Source organism: Phaenicophaeus curvirostris, chromosome 2 (assembly GCF_032191515.1).
Source record: "Phaenicophaeus curvirostris isolate KB17595 chromosome 2, BPBGC_Pcur_1.0, whole genome shotgun sequence".
NCBI lineage: Eukaryota > Metazoa > Chordata > Aves > Cuculiformes > Cuculidae > Phaenicophaeus > Phaenicophaeus curvirostris.
In genome coordinates, this window is record NC_091393.1 from 97,002,421 (window position 1) to 97,022,757 (window position 20,337).

Below are 20,337 nucleotides of genomic sequence, written 5' to 3' on the forward strand. Positions count from 1 at the left end.
TAAGGTTTCATCAAAAATATTACAGTCTCTTGAAGATTATTTGTCAGGCTGGCTGGTGAGCTTTTCTGGGCAAAGAATCAGACTGTTTTTGAGAAAAGAATCAGCTCCATATACATGTGAAGAACACAACAGTTGAAGCAGAGGGGGAAACAAGGCTACAAAAGCTCACGGCAGTTGCCACAGCAGACTCCTACACTTCATAGTCATCCTCAGAGCCATGGCTATTAAGGGTCAAATCCCGTCTGCATGTAGGTATTTCTTTTAAAAGTAGATTTCTGTTTTAAAAGCCTACATTTGACATCTCTTCCAACTGCGTATTTCCATAATCCAGAGTTTGGCACTAGATCTGACTGTCTATGGAATGGCCCTTCACCCCTGTCAGACACATTACTCTACGCCTCAAAAATACGCAGGGAAAAATGTCTAAATAGCCTGATCAGTTACAGCTTGAAATCCATCTCACCATGCTAACCATTACGCCACCCATTGCAAGTGTGGTCCAATCACTCCTTTAATTCTCTCAGTGAAATCAGGTTATTTTCCTTCTTTTTATCTTAGTATCAACCATTCCAATAAATTCCAGTCAAATACTGATGTTGATGCTCTTCCATTAAGGAAGACTCTTGGCAATTCTGAGGACATCTGGAAACATATAACACATATTCACGGTTCAATTTTTGTGTAGGGTTAGTTTCTAGCGCCACTTAGAATGAAGAAATATATGATATAGTAAACTTTTAAAGCTGGTGCATTCAAGTCTGACCATAAGAAAAAGCAAAAGCAATTACAGTTAGTACAGCAATGCTCAGATTTATGGGCAAAATAACAAATAAGTTTGACTGAGACTATTCCACTCTTTCTACAGATATCTCAGTAATCTCTGAGGAATTCTGGTATTTTACAGTTCACATGGTTTTCACACTCATTCAATTAAATTTGTGGGAGATAGACAGGAAGGCAGCTAAGCGAAGCAATACCTGAAATATGATAGGATCAAACACCATGGACTGAATAATTTATAGCAGAAACCAAGGAATTTGCAGCACCTAAACCCTTTAATAAATCCTTAAAATTAATGAATGTACATGTAGAAGTCAGGCACCAGCAAAGGACCTAAAATGCTGCATGCTTTGATGAGTATTTTGCATTGAGATCTGTGAATACCACATGCAACCACTGAAGTGCTCCAGTTTTGATGAACTCCTGGCTACTGAGTCAGTAACTTCTCTGCAGCAACCAAACGGCAGGATGCAGGTAGCTCCCAGCAGGGTTTACACTCCAGCTATTAGCTCCTCCAGGAGGTCTACTTGGATTTGGAGCTAGAGCAAAACAGCAAATAGCAAAATGCACAGTGCATGTAATGAAGTGAAATGAAGACAGAAGGGCTTCAGTACATAAAAACCTCCAAGTGACACCACCAGTAGTGACTCTGCAACATTCCCATTGCAAAGCTGGAATCGTATTTGAGAAAAATTCCTATTTCAGCAGCAGCAGACTCTGCATGTTAGACAAAGAAATAATGGATTCAGCCTGACAGCTCAGGTCCTTTCTGCAAGACAGAAGGAAAGCTTCCTGCCCTCGGAGAAAAATTAGCAACTACTTATGGAATATTACTTGAATATTCAAGTAAGGAGGATTATTTAGTATTAGAAAAGGGTCTACTATTGCCTCAACGTATAAATATGGTCCAATACGAAGTAGGACTCTGAGAATCTCAGAAATTACAGGCAATTAATTACCTGCAACATTTGTATAAAATTACTAGTAAAAAACACATACAAGCAAAGCCAGAATTACAACACAGCAAGTAGAGCAAAACCTTACGTATCCACCTGTTTCCTCCTTTCCTTCAGATCTGCAGCCTCCATGTAGTTATTAACAATACTATCTAAAGTAAAGATGAAATCCTTTTAACCTCCTTCCTGAAAAGGAGGTGGACCAGAAAATAACTTCTAAAAATTCAGTGTTCCACTAAGCGGAGGAAAGAAAAACTCTTTAAGTGGAAGATGCTTATCTAGAAGGCAAAATGGCTAGGATTCAGTATAGGAGGAAGCAGGAAATGCTTCACATGGTGCACAGTTTTAGCACCAATACCTCAGAATCTGAGGTGTCTCAGCGGTTCTTAGACTACTGCTCCACCAGAGAGGTCCAGGGGTAATTACTACTGAAGTAAAAATATGTAAGTTAAATTTGTGGTTCCCAGCCTTTCTGTACTCTCCTCCTTGCATCTGACAATCCTTCCCATCAAGGAAAGTGAGCAGGAAATTTACTCTGGGCTGCCCAAGATGCCTGGCTGGAAGAAGGACAGCTACAATCAGGCAGCTACAATTCTCCATGTCAGGCATTTTTTCTGGGTGGTCATTCTCTGGTGCTGAAAGGGCGAAGTAGGGGAAAGAAAAGATTCAGTTCACTGCTGAACCCTCAACTACTGATCTGCTCCAAGAAGAAAAAAATCAGGTATAAGGCAAGTAATTCTTCACAGGTACCTTACCTAGGATGGGGTAGCACACACGGCTCCCTTGGAGCTGATTGCTCCCATCCCATTTTGCCTACTTCACAGAGAAAATCAAACTGCACTTCTTTTTTGATCTTGCCTTGGACAATACACACAGTGGCACCATATGTAATTTTGCCTGTCTGAAAGCAAAGGACATCGATATCAGCTACAAAGTGGTGCAGGAGTTTAAAGAAAAGAAGCCACAGAAAGACTAAATTCAGACACTGTTGCTCATTTTAAAACAGCACTGGGGTCACCTTAGGCAGAGCTAACACTGAAAGCCACCTTAAAATCCACATCATCTGACCGAAATAGCCCCTGTGTAACAAAGATATTATGAAACTGAAATAAAGGCTAAAATAAAAAAAACCCTAAAAATTAAAAAATAATTCGAAAATCTGTTGAATAAAGCTGTCAGTAGCATCAGCATTTCACCTGGCTTTCAGTGAGGTGTCCAGCATTCAGAACCTGTCATTAGTTTTAACAGGTAACAAATACATCACAAAAAGAAAGTGGAACTTTGATTCCCAGGTTTATCTTATACGTTAAATTTTACTGACTTGCTTCAGGGCTCTATCTATTCTACATATGTCTCGCACACAAATTAAGGTGCCCACAGAAAGCTTAAGAACAGATAGGATGGCCCCCTCCCATTTTCATGAGACTGACCTCTGCACAGTCTTCCCATGCAGCCTTTCATGCTGTATCACACAATGCAGCATCCCTACAGCACAATGCTGGCTTTTGTGCATAACTACCAACAATTTCCCCCTGACACTGCTGTGCTCTAAAACTGTCTCACTTGAACCTATTGTTAAGGTTCCTCTCCCAAGTTACCAATGGAGACAACAGTCTGTAATAACTGTCTTTTGAGCAAAATCATTTACATATACATATACAACCAAAGATTTATAACAAGTTACCACAGGGTTAGTTTCTTTGGTCGTCACCAAAATCAGGATAAATTGACCCGTCAGTGAATGAGATTCATAGAAAGTCCTCATCCAGCCAGGCTGACAAAGACCCTCCTCAGGGCTCCTTGCCTGCCTTAGCATGAATACATGGCCAGGCATGTGAGGGTTCAAACAAACAATGGTGTTAAAGAAACCTTTGTCTGCTCTAAGAAAAAATCTATACTCATCCCTCAAATTATTAAAAAAAAAACCCAAAAATGACAAAACTGTTCATTTGGGGTTTTTTAAATAAAAAGTATACTTTAACAGAAAGCATCTCTCCCCTACAGAGCCCAACCACAGCTCCTGACTTTCAAAGGTGCCATAAATCTGTACAGGTGAGGTCTTTCATCCCATTACTGCTCAGTAATTACATCAATGGAAAACACAACCTAAACTTGGCATGAGTATGTATTTGGAGCATTCATGGGCCCCGCAAGCCTCACTCCTTTGGCTGCCGTTATAGCTGAAGCACAACAAAGTGCCTCCCAGCAGAAATTAGAAACCTTTTAGAACCTTTTCATCCCAGTTTCACCAAACGCACTGAGTATGCTTATAAATATTCAGTATGAATTTTTAAACTCTCTTTCTCTCATTTTCCCTTGCCTCAATTAGCATTAGAAATCGGTTTACTTTTAAATACACAGATGGGAACCCAGTCTGAAGTCAAAGGCACTCACTCACTATAGCGACGAGGGCCATGGAAGAGTAGAGCCTGCTAGAAACATAGGCAGCCCCAGGCATCGAAATAGCACAGAACAAAGCACGAACAAGAAAGGATTAATTCAAATGATGGAGAAAAAGTGAAATGCACAGAGGACTAAAGCTGTGCCAGAGCTTACCTAACATGAAATCCAGTGTGCTATGTCCCTAAAACCCCAGGCGAGAATTTCACACTTTCTCATTAGTGTGCTATAATTACTTTGCAAGCTTAGCATACGGATCTCCATTGGAGCGAGGGATCCACACAGGCTCTAAACAGCCCTGAGGACTGACATGGTCAGGTCCAGGTCTGAGTGTTATAACGCAATCTTCCCGGCTTGTTTCTCATCACACCTGTGTCTTACCTAGCTGCCTCGACCAAAACCTAATCTGCTTGTCTTGGCATATCTGGTAGATGGAGGTGCTGGCCATAGCTTCAATATCCCCAAAATGTAAATCTCATATTAAAACATCATCCAAAGATGATCCTTGTGAAATCAACTGATTAACACACAGTGCAACATTTGTCCTACAAAATAATACAGAAATGCCCAACTCAGATACTTACACAGGTTTTCAGCTCTGTTTCACAGGCATATACAACCACCTCCTAAGGGAATCAGCAATGGGCGGTAGTACTAAGAAAGGATTGTCCCTGCTTGACTGAGAGCTCATTGATCTATTTGTTCTTCCTTTTTTTCAGAAGTCAAAGGAAATATTATGATATGGATGGTAACAAGACTACCTGTTATTGTTATTTCAGATACTGGTTATCCCATAAGAAGATGGCAATCTTGCTTTAAAAGTTCTATTGAGTCTTCTTCAAGACAGCAGAATTAGCTTCCAGCTTTCTGAGAGGTTCCCTCACCTCCACAGTGAAATGTCTTTCCTTTAAACAGAGCAAGGACAACTGCGAAATCCAAAGACTTCTCAGGGTACATTCCTTTGGATGCTATTTTATCTGAAAGGATATCTGTTATTTCATCTGAAAGGATAAAATAAAGCCTTTTGTCTAGTCCCTCTTACATGCAGGGGTTTAGTAAATACAGGGAAGTAAATGGAAGAAATGGAACTAGTGATGGCCTCTTGTTATGCTTACATGGCCAGTCTGTGTCCATGTGGAATTCATGAGCTTCCCATACAATTCATAGCAAAATTTTAAAACGGGCACTTTCAGAGCATATTTAGCTGACCTGTTTTAGGTGACCATGCTAAAATGAGCAGAGCTGAGCCCCAGGAGCATCTCCTTCACCCCAGAGACAATAAGAGGAACAGCTGTCCACATTCAGGTAGATCAGTTCTGATGTTAAATGCCTAGTTCTCATTTCCTCATCAGTTTTGTTCTTGTATTATCAGATATACTACTTCCAAGCATTTACAGAACACCACTCCACTGGTTTGGTTTCAAGTTTGCAATATCTGGAATTTGATTTGCAATTGAATGAATCATAGAGGTGTAACTGTATGACTATCACTGTTTGTTACTGGAGAGCTTCATCCTGCAAGCATGTAACAGTCATATAAGTCACCAGTGACAAGACTGTGCATTTGCTGATAGTTTTATCAGTGAATTGGAGAAGCCATATGAGGCTTTTAAAAGAGTTATCCTAGTTTACCTAAATGCATCTGTGCATTTTAGAGAGTTTGATCCGTTATTTCCCAGGAACCATAAACCCTGTTATCTATTCTACCATGTGCACTGTTGAAAGAAGGGTAATTTCCAGATCTGGAGGAGAATGCTTTTGCTTATACGCTAGCACTCTCATTGTACTCTCTGGATTAATCCAGATCATCATCACCTGGAGAGGTGATTGTTATTCTTTGGCTGACAGCCTGAAGTGAAGGCTTAGCAATCATCCTTACATCCTATTACACAGACGTTGAGGATCCTGCAAGAAGAGCACCTCAGCCAAGCTCTGGATACCAGGAGGAATCCTGGATCTCGGCACCCCAAAAAGTGACTGTGAGCATCTAACAGTTGTGCTGTTAGCAGCAACAAATGGTCATTGGGAAAATAAGACGGCCCCTTCCAATCATTCAGCTACACAGCTCCATAACAACCACACACACAACATTAAACATATGCATCATTTAGAATATTAAAGTAAATGTAATTCCACTACAAGGTGAATCGATTAATTTTTCTTAAAACAAGTATCAATAGCACAACATGAAAATTTTCCATAACTTGGGAGAATTTTACTCACCCTGTTAAAAACAAAAAGAAAAATATTAAAAAACATTACCATTATAAGACAAATACAAATTAGACTCCAGGCATTCTTTAGGGGCACTTATCCCTAGAGATTTAACTTTCCTAATTTGTCTATACTAGCACTGATTTTCAGGAATTGCTCCTAAATTGTGCAATGTAAATGACATCACAGACAGAAAGCCAGTCAGCACCTGAGCAAACTAACTGTAGTTCATTTAACCTGTGACAGTCAGTGCTTTAAAAATACGGAGGGGAAAAAGGACAGTACCACAAAAGTGGTTTTGCCAGTTCTACGTTTTATGACAAAAGGCCAACAAAACTTATGTTGTGCCTATGTCCTGCTTGGAACAAAGGGGCTCCCCTCAGTATCCTGCCACTCTTTCAAGGCTCTTCTGTGTTGTCAAAGCTTCTCCCGAGATGATAATACTCTGTGAAAGTTTTTACAGCTCAAGTAAAGTTCTCACCAAGATCATTCTATCCATGATCATTTAATTTGCACTTTCTCCCTCTGCTGTAGGACAGAGATAGGACTAAAACTCACAAGACATGAATTTCAGCTGCATTCTAAATGCTCTTGCAGCTTAGACTCGGCCAGTGCTCTGAGAATCTGTTCTTCCAAGACGCTGGGTAACCCCAGCTTCCTAATACTAGGAGAATCTCAGGCAATTACAGCTGTAATATTCTTGTTTCAATATTACATTACAATTGTCTTGCATGTAAAATGGCAGCGTGTAATAAGTACTTGTTTACTCATTTTATTTATTGATAGGACTCATTTAATTAATGTTTGCACAGCAGTGTAGACTGCCCTATAAAACGATAACTATAAAACGCCAAGGATCATTGTAAACAAATATATTAACGGGTATATCTATATATCCAATATATATGTATGTAATCAGGTGCCTCTTTAGCAACAAATATTTGGCAAGTATTCTGCTATGTTTAAATAATACATGACAGAAATCTTTTCTTCATATCAGTACAACTGCCTTAGGGAAAACTTGTATTATAAGAAATAGCTTGATTTAGTTAGAGTCTGCAAATTTCAGTGGCCATGGTATATTTCTAACTGAGCTGGATCAATACTGCTGACAGCAATTAGCACTGCTAACAAAGGTTGCTTTGCCTCATTCCTGATCCACAACCCATCTCTCCTTTTAAGCACGTAACCAAACAAGTTGGCTACTATTGTCACACAGGAACCAGGTGTCACATCAGCTCTAAAAACACTGAGATAAAAGCCATGAGATAAAGTTTGCTATTTTTAAAACAGCATTAAGATGTAGTGCGCCCCAGCCATAAATTGCTGGTATTTGTATCTCAAGTATGGAGAAGAGGCAAGACATGGCTCCTTGTTGACATTCTGAATTTCAGCAGAGCTCTTCAGCTTTATTTTTAAATCTACATTCATGCAGCAAAGTGTGGAAGACATAAACATGTGCAAGTGCCCAGCTAACGTAGCACCTACAAGCAGAATCACAAACTCAAGCTCTAATGAAGTGGTGCTATAAAAAGCAGCTCAGACCAAAATTAGTGGGTTACAGACAAGAGCTACTCAAGATAGAAGAGAAAAGGTGAATTGCACTAATGCCAAGATGCTAGCCCTTATCAACACTTAAGGAAGATTTGTAGCTCATTTTCTATTCAAAGCATTTATTCTTTTTTTTTTCCTCAACATCTGCTTAATACTAGGCTGCCAAGCTATAACTGACTGACAGAAAGTGCTTTGCAGGCAGGTTTCTGTTGTTAGACCACAATGAACAAGTCTTCTAGTTCCCAGAGAAGCAGACAGTTCCCAGAGAAAAATGTGTGCTTTATGGGAGAGAGGCTGATGGGTAACAATTAGAAACACAACAGTGACATTAAAGTACAAGTGGGCACACTGTTTCTTTTTTTTTAAAAAAAAAAACCAAAAAAAAACCCCCAAAACCCAAAATTAAGATATTAGGCTTGAGAAGAGCAGGGCAAGAAAGCTTTCAGAAAAACATTTTCAATAGAGTCAAGGAATAAATAAATTTGGGGACATTGATGTTTTCCTTATTTTTGTAAATTTGCTTGGTTCTGCTAAGAGAAAGTCATGAACAATCCCCACTATTCCAAGAGCAGGTGAGAGGCAAATTCTTCCATTCCTTGTGCCATCATGAACCACAGAGAGCTTCTTTCAGCTCCAGTAACCAACAGTACAGTCATCACTTCACAACACAGACTAACTGCTCTAAGGGCTCTGTATTATGACGGAAGAAAACAGATGACCCAAATCTGCCTCGATGATAGCAATAATGATGAAAAGGGAAAGAAAATAGGTCCTGGGAGGAAGAGGTGGTTGTGGTACCTCTTTAACCTTTCAGGCAGCTGTGAAATAGGTCTTTCTACTGTCGTTACTACCAATTAATAACTGACAGAAGTTGACTGCTGGCAGAAATTGTGGTCAGTCTAGGGTGTGCTGATATATATCTTGCCTTTATTACACCAGTCAAGCTAGGCAGATGAAGATTCCTAATTAATCACTCAGCATGCTTCAGCCTTTAGAGCCTGGAATACAGGCTTCCCTACCAAGAGACAATATATCTAACTTGAATAAAACATGTTCAATTAGAAGGGGGGGAAAGGATTTTACAGAATGAAATTGAGTGGTTTAACTCCCATCAAAAGAAAGAGGAAAAAAAGTCCAATTGCTGTTCTCTCTGGGTTTAACTCTGACCTACATCTGAATTGTGGGAAAAATTGAATGGTTTACAGTTAGGAGAAGAAAACCATATTTGCCTACGAAGTTTTGGGATTTAAATGGAAATGTAAAAATTAATAGACTAAAATGCTACAAAGTATACAATTCAGTTGATATCCTGATCCACAACTGTCATTCCACCAATGCTAAAAAACTATTTTTCCAAACCCACAAATATGTCCAGGTTCTGATTTTTCACCCAAATTCAGAATTGACAATTCCACTTTACAATTGGTTCAGAGCAACTTCTACATCACTAAATTTAGTTGACACATATTTCTAACATTAATTGACATAGGGAAGGATAAGGTCCCTGTGGGACCAATGGGAACCTACCAGTCATGGTTATAGCTAATGCACTGTATCTTGGCTGCAGCTACAAGCCTTGTAGCTTCTGCTGCACTTGGTGTTGCACAGTACATGACAAAGACAGGGCTCATGCATAGAGAGGATTTCAGAATCACACCCCTTCATTTCTCTGGTGTTTCATAAAGACTTTATAGGCAGGAGGATCCTCTGTCATCAGGAGAGGGTAGGCTACATCCTACCTATTTTACAGCTCATACAAGGAAGAGGTTAATCTCTTTGGCTCTAGCTTGATATCCAACATCTATCTGATATCAGTAACAGAATTTTACTTAATAATAATAAATAAATGCCTATTTACTGAGTTTCAGATTTTCAGTTTGGTTCTGTTTTCTAGGAGAAAGCACTGCTGACATATCATTTTACTCATCAGATAAGCAAATAATCTAGTTCAGCCATGAGTATCTGGTACACACTTGCTGACTGGTTTGATGTAAACACTGAGGTCACTCTTTCCATTTCCTTTCTGTGGACAAAGAAGTTAAGAATGTAACATTTACACACAAGTTTTGTTTGAGAAGGTAGGTAATACATGACAAAGAACATTATGGCCCAGTTCAGTCTTTCAGTGAATAAACTAGAGCTATCACTAACCTAATTTATTTGTTTATAATCCCAGTGGATAAATGGTAAGACTGGGCTAGCTCATAATTTCCTTTTTTTATGTCCAAGCTCCCGCTACTTGCTGAACACAGTCAGCATTCAGCTGAGTTAGAACTTTGAGCTACTGTCATAAATCCATGACCAAATTGGATTTCATGCCAGCTGATAAACTGTGTGTGGCGGCCATGCAGAATTTCACACAACACAACACTAAATTCAGCCCTCTCAGGGACAGCATGCTCTGTCCCAAAGTACAGCCTGGAACCGTTAAGCTGAAATGAAATCTCTGTTGCAGTCGTATAGGGTTAGCTTTTTCAGGGAGAGTTAAATGCAGAGCATGTATTAATTTACAACAAGAGCAATGCACCAGACTGTTTCAGGTTACTTAGAGAAATCCCATCTTTGACAAATAGTCGAGCAGTTCGGCTTCCTCCCACCAGAGGCCAGTGATGGATGGAAGCTCTGGGCTGCTCACTGCAATATTTATAGCCACCATGCAGCCAGTATCCTGTAGAGACCTGACCCATTTAATTATTTGAAAAAGTTGAAAGAAAAAGAAAAAACGAACAGGGTTTTTGACGAGTTGAATAGCATTACAAGACAAAGGTAAACTTTAGATCCATTAACTACAGCACTGTGTTACTACAGCTCTCACAGAAAGCAGCCACCCATGCTACGGAGTGGAACTGCACAGGGCGGTTTCCCAGGTATATTTTAATAAGAGCTGTCAGAATTTCTCATTCATTTTAGTACTTTGGCTTGATTTCCAGCTCACAGAATTTTCCATGAGCAAGGACATTCCTCAAGGCTTAATAATTGAAATTACCAAATAAATTCTACATACGTTTAAACAACTGCATTTTAAGTACTTTATTACAAGCATTTGAAACTTGAGTTGCATGGATTAATTTTAACTGGAATTACTCCATATATGAATGAGGGAAAGGGTCATGTGCAAATTTCTTAGCTACACAGTAAAGAATTCCCAGTACAACTGTTACAATAAGTCTGGTAGGTTTTTGTTTTAACGTGGAATGAGCTAAAGCTGTTTGCACTCCTATACTGACAGGAACAGAGCCACAGTGGGGTTTGTTTTCCCATTTTAACTACATCAGTACAGTTACAGCAGCAAAAGTTTTCTAAGAGTGGGTAGGCTGTTACATCTTGTCACCTGCAATTTGTGAGAAGGATAGGAAGTTATCTTCCACCTTCACACAAAAGCTGGTCCTTCTAAAAGATAACAAATTTTAACACTCCGCAACACACCTCAGTGCTTTTCTGAAGAGGCTAAGCCTCGCAGCACAGTAAGTCCCTGGGACCACTTGCCTGCTAACAAACACCAAGGATGGCATAGGTTCTCAGATGGAAACACTTCAAGCTGGGAGTGAATCAACAACTTATTTTGGTCCAGGCTTTTAATATGTATTTGAACTCCCAAGTTATGATCAAAACGCTCTACCTCATCCACAGTAATCTAAACCATCTGGATATGGTTGTAGGCACAGCACAAGGATCTGTTCATCTGGTCTAATATAAAAAACCAAGCCTCCAAGACAGGGTACTGTTAGAAAAAACAGTTACCCTTTGGCTGCAACCTCAAGTCTAGGGAAAAATTCAACTTTGGTGTATGTAATAGCAATAAATATTCATATTGGCTCTTAAAAATAATGTTCACACTGCTCTCAACACACAGAGAAAACTTACACAGAGGAATAAGCTTCAGACAGGGCCCCAGACACAGCCACAGCATATGGGAACCCAAAGTTCGAAGACATACAGGCAATGAATATATCCGTACATTGCAGAGTCCAGAAATAGCCTGAAAGTCACCTACATAAAGCTATTTGGGCAGAAGGGAGATCCCAAGCTGACAGCAGGACAGTGATACCACACTAATGATCTCTGTTTATCTAGTGCTGACATTAAAATAATAACTTTGGCTATAAATTCCATAGCACAGGTTCAAAAAAACAAAGGAAATGGCAGACTTGAAGTGAAGGAAACAAAGCCAGATACATTAATCCTGTCTCTCGCGCTGCAAATATTGAACCTCAGTTGTACGGCACAGAAATCTCCACACACCATTATTATTCTTTTTCACAGAGGGGTACAGAGGAGAAGAAATAACCCGATGAGCTGAAGTCACTACAGACAATACTTTGAACGGCTTTCACAAAACTAGGTAAAGGGGTATCACCAGGGTTAGGACACAGCATAGAGCAAGAAGCTGTTTCCTACCACAAAATATCAAACTTGTGGCTGCTCTGCCAGTGGTTCCCCTACCTCACAAGTACTCTCCAAAGCAGGAGCTCTAGCGAACAAATCAGGGGGCCTGTCAGCAGCATCTGGTTTCTACAGTGCCATACTGTCCTGAAACCACTGGTGTGGGAGGCTCACTCTAGTCTGGTGGTGTGCAAGCAGCCTCTGGCAGATACGAGCCCCAGCATCCACATTTTAAGCACTGATACTCCTCAGCTGCTTAAGCCCCTCACACCTTGAGCTACTTCTTGGAGCAGAAAGCTGTCCGTGGTGCCTTCATACCACTCCACAACAAGCTCTCATCAGGCAGGCACTTGGGGCTAGACCGCAGGGGATAGGCTGGGACGCAGCATGTTCAGTTCTGGTGTATTGTGATCGCAGCATGCTGAAAATGCTGTTCGCATCTTTGTATGTTTTCTATTTTTCTCCTTGAGACTAGCAAAACTAAATATAATTTAAATGAAAACAAATAACTGCACGTCCCCACTTGGGCTGCATCATCAAAAAAACAATTGAAAGAGGAATTACTTGCAGCGCATTTCCTGGGTCTCCACCACATGTTCAATTTTGCCAATGAATTCAAGCAATATGGAATAAACAAAATTATAAATCCAGGCAGCTTTATAAATAGCCAGAACTTTATATCTTTGTATTTAGTGAGCCGTAGCTTAGTAAACAAAACAAAACTTATCTGTGAAGGTATGGTTTAATGTGCATGTTTTGCCAAGAAAAAGAACTATACCATGTATTTAAAACATTAATAGAGCAATTACAGCAGGGATCTATGGTAGGAGAGTCTGACCTTGCTTTATACTCAAATAATAAATGCTATGAAAATCTGACAAGGTAATTATTTCATACATCAAACAGAACACTCGCCAGCAGCAAGCAGTTGGTTTGAGTCTCTGGTAGAGAAGGAGCTCTACAGAAACTAGGTTAGGGATTTACTTCAGCCTGTGGTTTACATTCTTCTTGTTGACAGTTTACAAATTTCACCTGCATAAGCAAGTACATTTAAGTAACAGGGGATTTTTTTTTGTTCTGAGTTTGTCAGCTATCTGGTTTGCTTCCGGGGTCGTTTCTGCATCCAAAGCAGAATGCAAAATAAAATAAGAAAAAAAAACCAACCCGAATGCAAAATGCATCATCTTGAAAGAAATACAGTATTTCCATAGATGAGGAGGACTCTTTCCTAGCACAGCAAAATTCTTATTTAATTCTGCTAACATCTCTCTCAAGCGTAAATTGAAGCAAACAGGACTTCCCAGTCTGTGCCCAGTGATATGCTCGGACTGTACCTGCGAGGAGCTGACAAGGATCCCTCCAAACACAGATGGCTGCTCTCTTCAAGACTCCCCAGTTACTTTCTTCCAGGGCTTTTCTGGAAAAGGGAGCTCTCCATCACCACCCAGCAGTGTTCCTGCCCACAGCAGGATCAAACTTTTTCTGCTACTTAATTGCTGCTTCCCCCTAATTTAAACACATCAGCTCAAACTATCTCTTGGATACTGAAGCATTTGCTGCTATGGTGAGATGATCTATTGAAATCTCAGTAGCTGCACAATTATCATTCACATGAAATCTACTTTATCTTATGTCAGTAATACAAAATTGCAACAGTGAAATCTAGGAAAATAATGCTCTTATTTTCCTCAAAAAATCTACACTGTATCTTCCATTTCTAACAGGTTTTTCTGTTTCTATAAAGGATTACTTTTGCAGACAAACATTATTTCCTCTAGGCCAGCATAAAACACAGAGCTAATTAATTATTAAACATATTAAAGCATGAAAACACTGCAGTCCAAGGCTTGATCTCAAGTCCATGGACTCCTGCAGACCCACGTGGGAAGGCTTAGGCTGTCTGCCTCCTCTTTGCATGGCATGCTCCATAGCTTCAGCATCTGCTTCCACACTGGAGCATGTCTGCACCCTCTGAACTGACTTCACTTAGACAAAACTAATATTTTCATGAGCACTTGGGTTAGCTGCACATGCAAAGGCAATACAAGCACATTTATCTCCATGGTATGGACGACCATATACATGCACAAATTCGGTGGCTAATATACATGCACACAGGGTCAGCCAGGAGGCTGGCTAAGAACCCACTCCTCTTTCTTTCTTGCTCCGAGCACAGGTATTAGGGTAAATGGAACAAGAAACATACGTATGTATGTAAACACACATACAGGCCCACATACCCAACCAGCATTTTTTTTTTTTTTTATACACACACAGAATCCCAACTGACCATAACACTGTATTTTGGGCATGCAGAGGCATAGCTTGGCACCTTAAATAACAAGCTAGGCAAACACCTCCTCCCCAGATTTAGTAGCTGATCTGCACAGGAGGGGATTTTCAAGGCTTTAGTGTGTGGATCCCAGGATGAAATTTTCAGGATCTTGGGAGATCCCTGCACAACACTCCCAAAGGAGCAAACCCACTATTCTGCCTGCTGGTCTGCCCCACATAACAACTCCAGACTCACAGGCTTCCAGCCTAAATGCAGAAACCGGCTGCCACAGCAAGAAACCAATCTTCTTTATCTGTTAAGTTTTGCTTTTGGTAAGTCCATATTTACACAGTATAAAGAAGAAAAAAACAAACAAACAAACAAAAAAAACCCACACAAAAAAAACCCAAACTCCCAAGGTTTCATCCAGAAATTGCTGGCCAGCTCCAAAAAGCTTGGTCCTCAAGCAGCAACCTCGTAAGCAAAAAATGATAAACATAAAAGTCACAGCTGTGAGTTACCTTGGGGTTTGCAATATTTAGATTGAGAGGTAATCAGGTGAGACATCAAGGGGAAAAAAGACCAGCTTTGGAGAATACAAAATTCACCATGCTTTGAAATCCATGTTTGGGTCTTATTTCAAAATCTGAGGCTGCTGAATGCTAATCGTTTAAAACCCTTCACCTCAATGCTATCAGAATTTCAATATTTAGCTACAGTGGCATTTTGTAGATTGTCTCAATGTTGTTGATGAAATGGAAAGAGATGTCTAAACTCTGATCTTCAATTAGACTTTTCCAAATGCTTCTTCCAATCCCTCCTTGTTAGAAATGAATTATGAATTGCAAGGCAAGGTCAGAAAGCAGCCTTTTTTTTCAGCCTGCATTATAAAATGTTTTCTGGTAGCAACCATGCCAGGAGGCAAATAAAACAAAGTAGAAAAAAAAAATATTGTTCCTTTAGCAGTTCTAACAATTTAACACGTAGCTATTAGGGTGGCTGCCTCATAACTCCCAAATGCTCAAAGATGGCAAGGCTAACCATGTTAAGAAAAGCATATCCTTTATCACAGCATGTGTTTCACAAGGGATATGTAGAATCAATTTTGGCAGGTACAAATGGATTGAAAAATTGCAAATATTAAAAAAAAATCAAAGAGCACAATTAGAGTTACAAAGAGGTCTGTATTCGGGATTAATTCAGGGAAGGTTAAAGAAAAATTGACCAGTGTTCTCTAGACTCTGTCTCTTGTTAAGATCTTAGATCTCAACATAGGCACCTGTTTACGTAAGTACCACACCCTGCTCAATCAAGCCATCAAGCAATGAAATTAAAGCACATTTTAGACCACCTGAAGTCTTGCAGTGGCTTCAGAATGATGGTAGGAAGCATGGCCAAAGAATCAATTAGAAAGTGTTTCACACAGTTCATAACATTAATTTTGAAGTCAATGCTTTCTCTTGTATTTCTGCAGAAATATGTTGTTAAACAAACGTAATACACACTAGCTCAGAGATTGATTGTTATTAGGAAAAATGAACGTGTGAATTAAAAATATGTAATTTAAAAATGAGCTCCCATAAAGTCATATTAAAAGAGGTCTGGGACACATAGCACACATAAAAGAAATCCCTTTCATACGTCTTAAATTCACACTCACAGAATAAAGCTGAATCTGCCCTTGTGCTCCTACTTAGAAAATATATGCTCTGAAATAAAGATTATTTTCAGACAATAGTTCTTCTCCAATATAAGGTAACTGAATGTGGTTTAAGTAAATAACCCATTAAATTGTCCGAACAGTATGTGTGATTGAAGTATGCAAAGATCACTTCTCCTTATAGTATAATTTCTAGGGGTTTTTTTCAAGGTTTTTTTGAATATTTCATTAGACAGCATATCTACACGTGGCACTTTCCCCTGAGAGTTTACCACTAACAGCTCTGTTTCCATACACACATGGGCATATTCAACTTTCTGCACTGTCGTTATCGCCACGAAAGCTGAGTCTGCAAACTGTAAGCAGCGATGCTAAACAAGCCTGATGATAGCAAAACAAATCAGGAGACTTCAGTTCAGCAGTACTGAAAAGACACTGGAGTAGATGGCACAAGCTTTTATTAATGCCTGACTATCACCACCCAAGCCCCATTACAGATCTCCCCTGCAGAACAGAGATTGCTATCAGTCTCTCATGGATTATCCTCCCACACAGACAGCTAAATGCCAAACCCTATGAACTTTTCCTAGTCCCTAAATTTACTGCCTTGCATGTAGTAGGAAGCTATTTTCTCTTGTGTTCGAGAAGGACGGGTGGGAGGCTCTCCAGCTTTTCAGGGACTGGGATGATGTAACCTAGAAACCTCTCAGGACAGCATGTGCTTGCCCCTCTCCTTCCCCTGCTTCAGCACACATACATCATGCCACAGCTCTGCTGGGCTTCATTCCTGGAGACACTTTCATCCACAGGAAACGGCTCCCCTGCAGCATGTACTGGAAAGCAGGTACTCTCCTCCCGCACACCCAGGGGACTTCCCTCCAGCTCTCTGCACACGTGAGCTATGAGATTGATTGTCATGAAGAATCTATTTGTGTCCTAATGAGCCCAAGGCACCTTGGAGAGAGGTATGGTGGAGAGGAGAGGACTGTAACAGCCCAGATGCTGCATTTCTTCATCCTACAAAATCCCCTCTCTCCCCGTCTCTTCCCCTTGTGGGTCACAGCATCATTCAAAAGCATCTACGAAAAGTAATAAGAAATGCAGCTACGCAGAAAAGTACCCTTCCTTTCTGGTAAGGCCTTATCGGTCTGGTATCCCCAGGACAGGAGGAAGGGAGTGCAAACAGGAGGGGAATAAAAAATAATAATAATTAAAAAAAGAACTATTGAGAGCCATATCTAAGTTCCATGTAACAAGACCTAATCCCCACAATGGATCTCTTCCCAAGGGCATTAGCAGCCCAGCTCAGTCACTATCAGGGCAAGGCTGTGAGCCCAAAACAAAAGCATCTTATCAGTAACAGGAGTTGGCTATGGTAAAAGCAACAATAATCATGTCCTCATTTCTCTAACAAGCCCCCACTGGAGTTGAGACAAGGCATCCTGAAGGAAGGAGTCTCACTTCATATGCTTTTTTGATTATTATTTTTTTATCAGGCTGTTAAGCCATTTCACTCATCCAAGTTCAGGGTGTCATTCTCATTAATTTCCTTGGAAGTAGGATCAGGCTCTCATTGCATAACTACCAGGGAAAGGGAAAAAGCAAACAAGCAGCAGCAGCAATGCTCACACAGCTCGCTTTCTCTCTATACTCGTCCAAGGAAAGTGCTGCCTGAGCATTAAGTCCGCCAGTAATTATATTAACCAGGGACTCTATTAGCCTCTCTGTGTCTTCACCCCAGATCTGACTGTACCCCAAAATATTTAGAGGTCTAGTTATTATTTGAATGGCAAAGATTTATAGCAGAGCTGGACTCCGCAGGAGCCGGGAAGAAATTCACTGCTACTGTGGCTACCTCACATATCTGGGGACCTCAGGAAAGAAAAAAACCTCCAACAGCACTTGAAGTTTCCCAACTTACATTCATTAGCGGTAAGCAGTGATTGCTTACCATACTTTATACTAAGCAGCTTCTTCAGCCTAGGGGCACCCTGTTCCTCTGTGGGAATAACGGGGATATTAAGAAGCCACCAGCTTCATAAACTTGAGTGAAAGCTCCCATTTCAATTGCGTGCAAGCTTCTCCACGGAGACACGGCTTTAATTATATTTTAAGTGCTCCGAGCAGTTTCGGTCGCAGCCGAGCGCAGGAAGCCCTGCGCCCAGCCCCAGCTCCTGCGCCCCGCAGGATGGGAGCTCAATTGGAGGATGTTTACATAGTAAGTCAAAAAGCACCGAGCTACCATGTGGGAAACTCCTCTGCTTTCCAGTCCAAGAAAACCACCCTTCGGGGCCGCTGCTCAGGAATTACTTGCAGCGGCTTTTGGCACCGCTGCTGCTGAAACCCGCTCAGAAAGAGGGAAGGGGGGGGGGGCGGGGTAACGCGGGGCCAGGCTGGACGCGTCCCTTCCCTCCCTTCTCGCGGTGTGAGTGGCGAGCAGGACCGTGCGGGAACCCCCGACCCGCGCCGCCGGGATCATCGGTCACTGGGGGGGAGCTGGGATGCCCGGTCACTAGTGGGGAGCGCCCCACGCAGCCGGGATGCTCGGTCAACGGAGGGGAACATCCTGTGCCGCCGGGATGCTCGCTCGGGGTGGGGGGACCACCCCGCGCCGCCGGGATGCTCGGTTACTACGGGGGCAGCCGGGATGCCCCGTCACTAGTGGGGAGCGCCCCACGCAGCCGGCGTGCTCGGTCAATGGGAGGGAGCATCCTGCGCCTCCGGGATGCTCGGTGACGGGAGGACCACCCCGTGCCTCCGGGATGCTCGGTCACCGGGGGTAGCCGGGATGCTCGGTTCCTAGGCTGGTCCGCCCCTCGCAACCGGGATGCTCGGCCGCCGCGGGGGGAGCCGCCCGCCCCCAGCCCCCCGCGAAGGGCAGCGCCGCGCCCCGGCCCCGCGGGGCTCCCCCCCCGCCCCGTGCGCGGGCGCTTACCTTGCGCACCCCGCCGAAGCCGTGCTCCGCCGCCACCCGCTCGGCCTCCGCCTGGTCCCCGCCGCGCAGCTCCACCAAGAAATGGTTGGTGTAGACGGCTCCCCGGGCCGGGGCGCCGAGGAAGAGCGGCAGGAGGAGGAGGACGGCCCGCGGCGGCGGCCCCGCCGGCATGGCCCCGCGGAGGGCGCCGGGCGAGGCGGGGGAGCGCCCAGGGGACGGGAGGGGAGCGGGGGATTAAAGAACGAAACAACGGCAGCGGCGGGAGGGGAGCGGTGCGGCGGGGCCGGCCGGGCTGCTCCGGGCGTGTGAGAGAGCGCGGGTGCGCCCGCCGCCAGCGCCGCGCTCCCGGCCCCTCCTGCCTCTCATTCAGCGGCGGCCGAGGGGAAAGCACCAGCCGGGAGGGGAGACGGCCGCGCTGCCAATCATGGGCGAGGAGAATCGCCCCGTTTCCCCCCCCCCCCCACCCCGCCCCGGCGCGCATCTCACACCCCCCCGGCCCTCGCGTCACCCCTGCCGCCCGCCCCACGCCCCTCGCTCCCCCTCTCGCATCTCGCACGCCTTTCGCAATCCCTCCCTTACAGAGCACCCCCGCCCGCCCCGAATCGTACCTCCACCCGCCCCAAACTGCACCCCTGCACCTCACAGCGGCCCCACCCAGCAGCACCTCCAGCACCCACCCCGTCCAGCCCCGGACCTGCCCCAGTGCCTCCAGCTCTTCCTCCCGTGGGGCTGGAGAAGCCCCGGGCAGAGCCAGATCCCCCGCAGCGGGAGCCGAGGGGCAGGAGAACCCAACACTTTGGCAAAAGCTACACGGCTGGGGCCAGCCCCTGGGTTCTCTTTTGAATCCAGCGAACTGTGCCTGGGAGAGCCGGCTGCACGCCCTCCTCTAGCTTGAGCCCCACACCAGCCACTCCATGGGGCAATGGGCAAGGTATAGCTAGCCCTTCCTTCGCAGAAGCCGAGGCTCAGGGGGGTGGTCAGGCAGCCCCAGGATGAAGCCAGGGGCGGAGCCCGGAGCCCCCTCTAGCCCAGAGCCCCCTGTTCTGCTCTGCCCGCTCGGCTGCACTGCCAAGGCGCCCGGCTGCACAGGGACGTGCAGGGGTCCAGGCTCCCCGAGTAATCCTCACAGGAGTTTGCAGGGAAATCACTGCAGGAAAGCACCGTGGCGTTCCCTGGGATG

General features: G+C 43.3%; 1 protein-coding gene across 1 annotated transcript in view; it reads right to left on the reverse strand.

Moving 5' to 3' along the window:
• Positions 1–19,413, reverse strand: part of PCSK2 (proprotein convertase subtilisin/kexin type 2) — a 107,365-nt gene extending 87,952 nt beyond the window's left edge. Inside the window, exon 1 of the mRNA XM_069850114.1 lies at positions 19,158–19,413. Coding sequence (XP_069706215.1) covers positions 19,158–19,328 — 171 coding nt within the window. The 5' untranslated portion in view covers positions 19,329–19,413. The remainder of the gene's footprint in view (positions 1–19,157) is intronic.
• Positions 19,414–20,337: the final 924 nt, after the last annotated feature.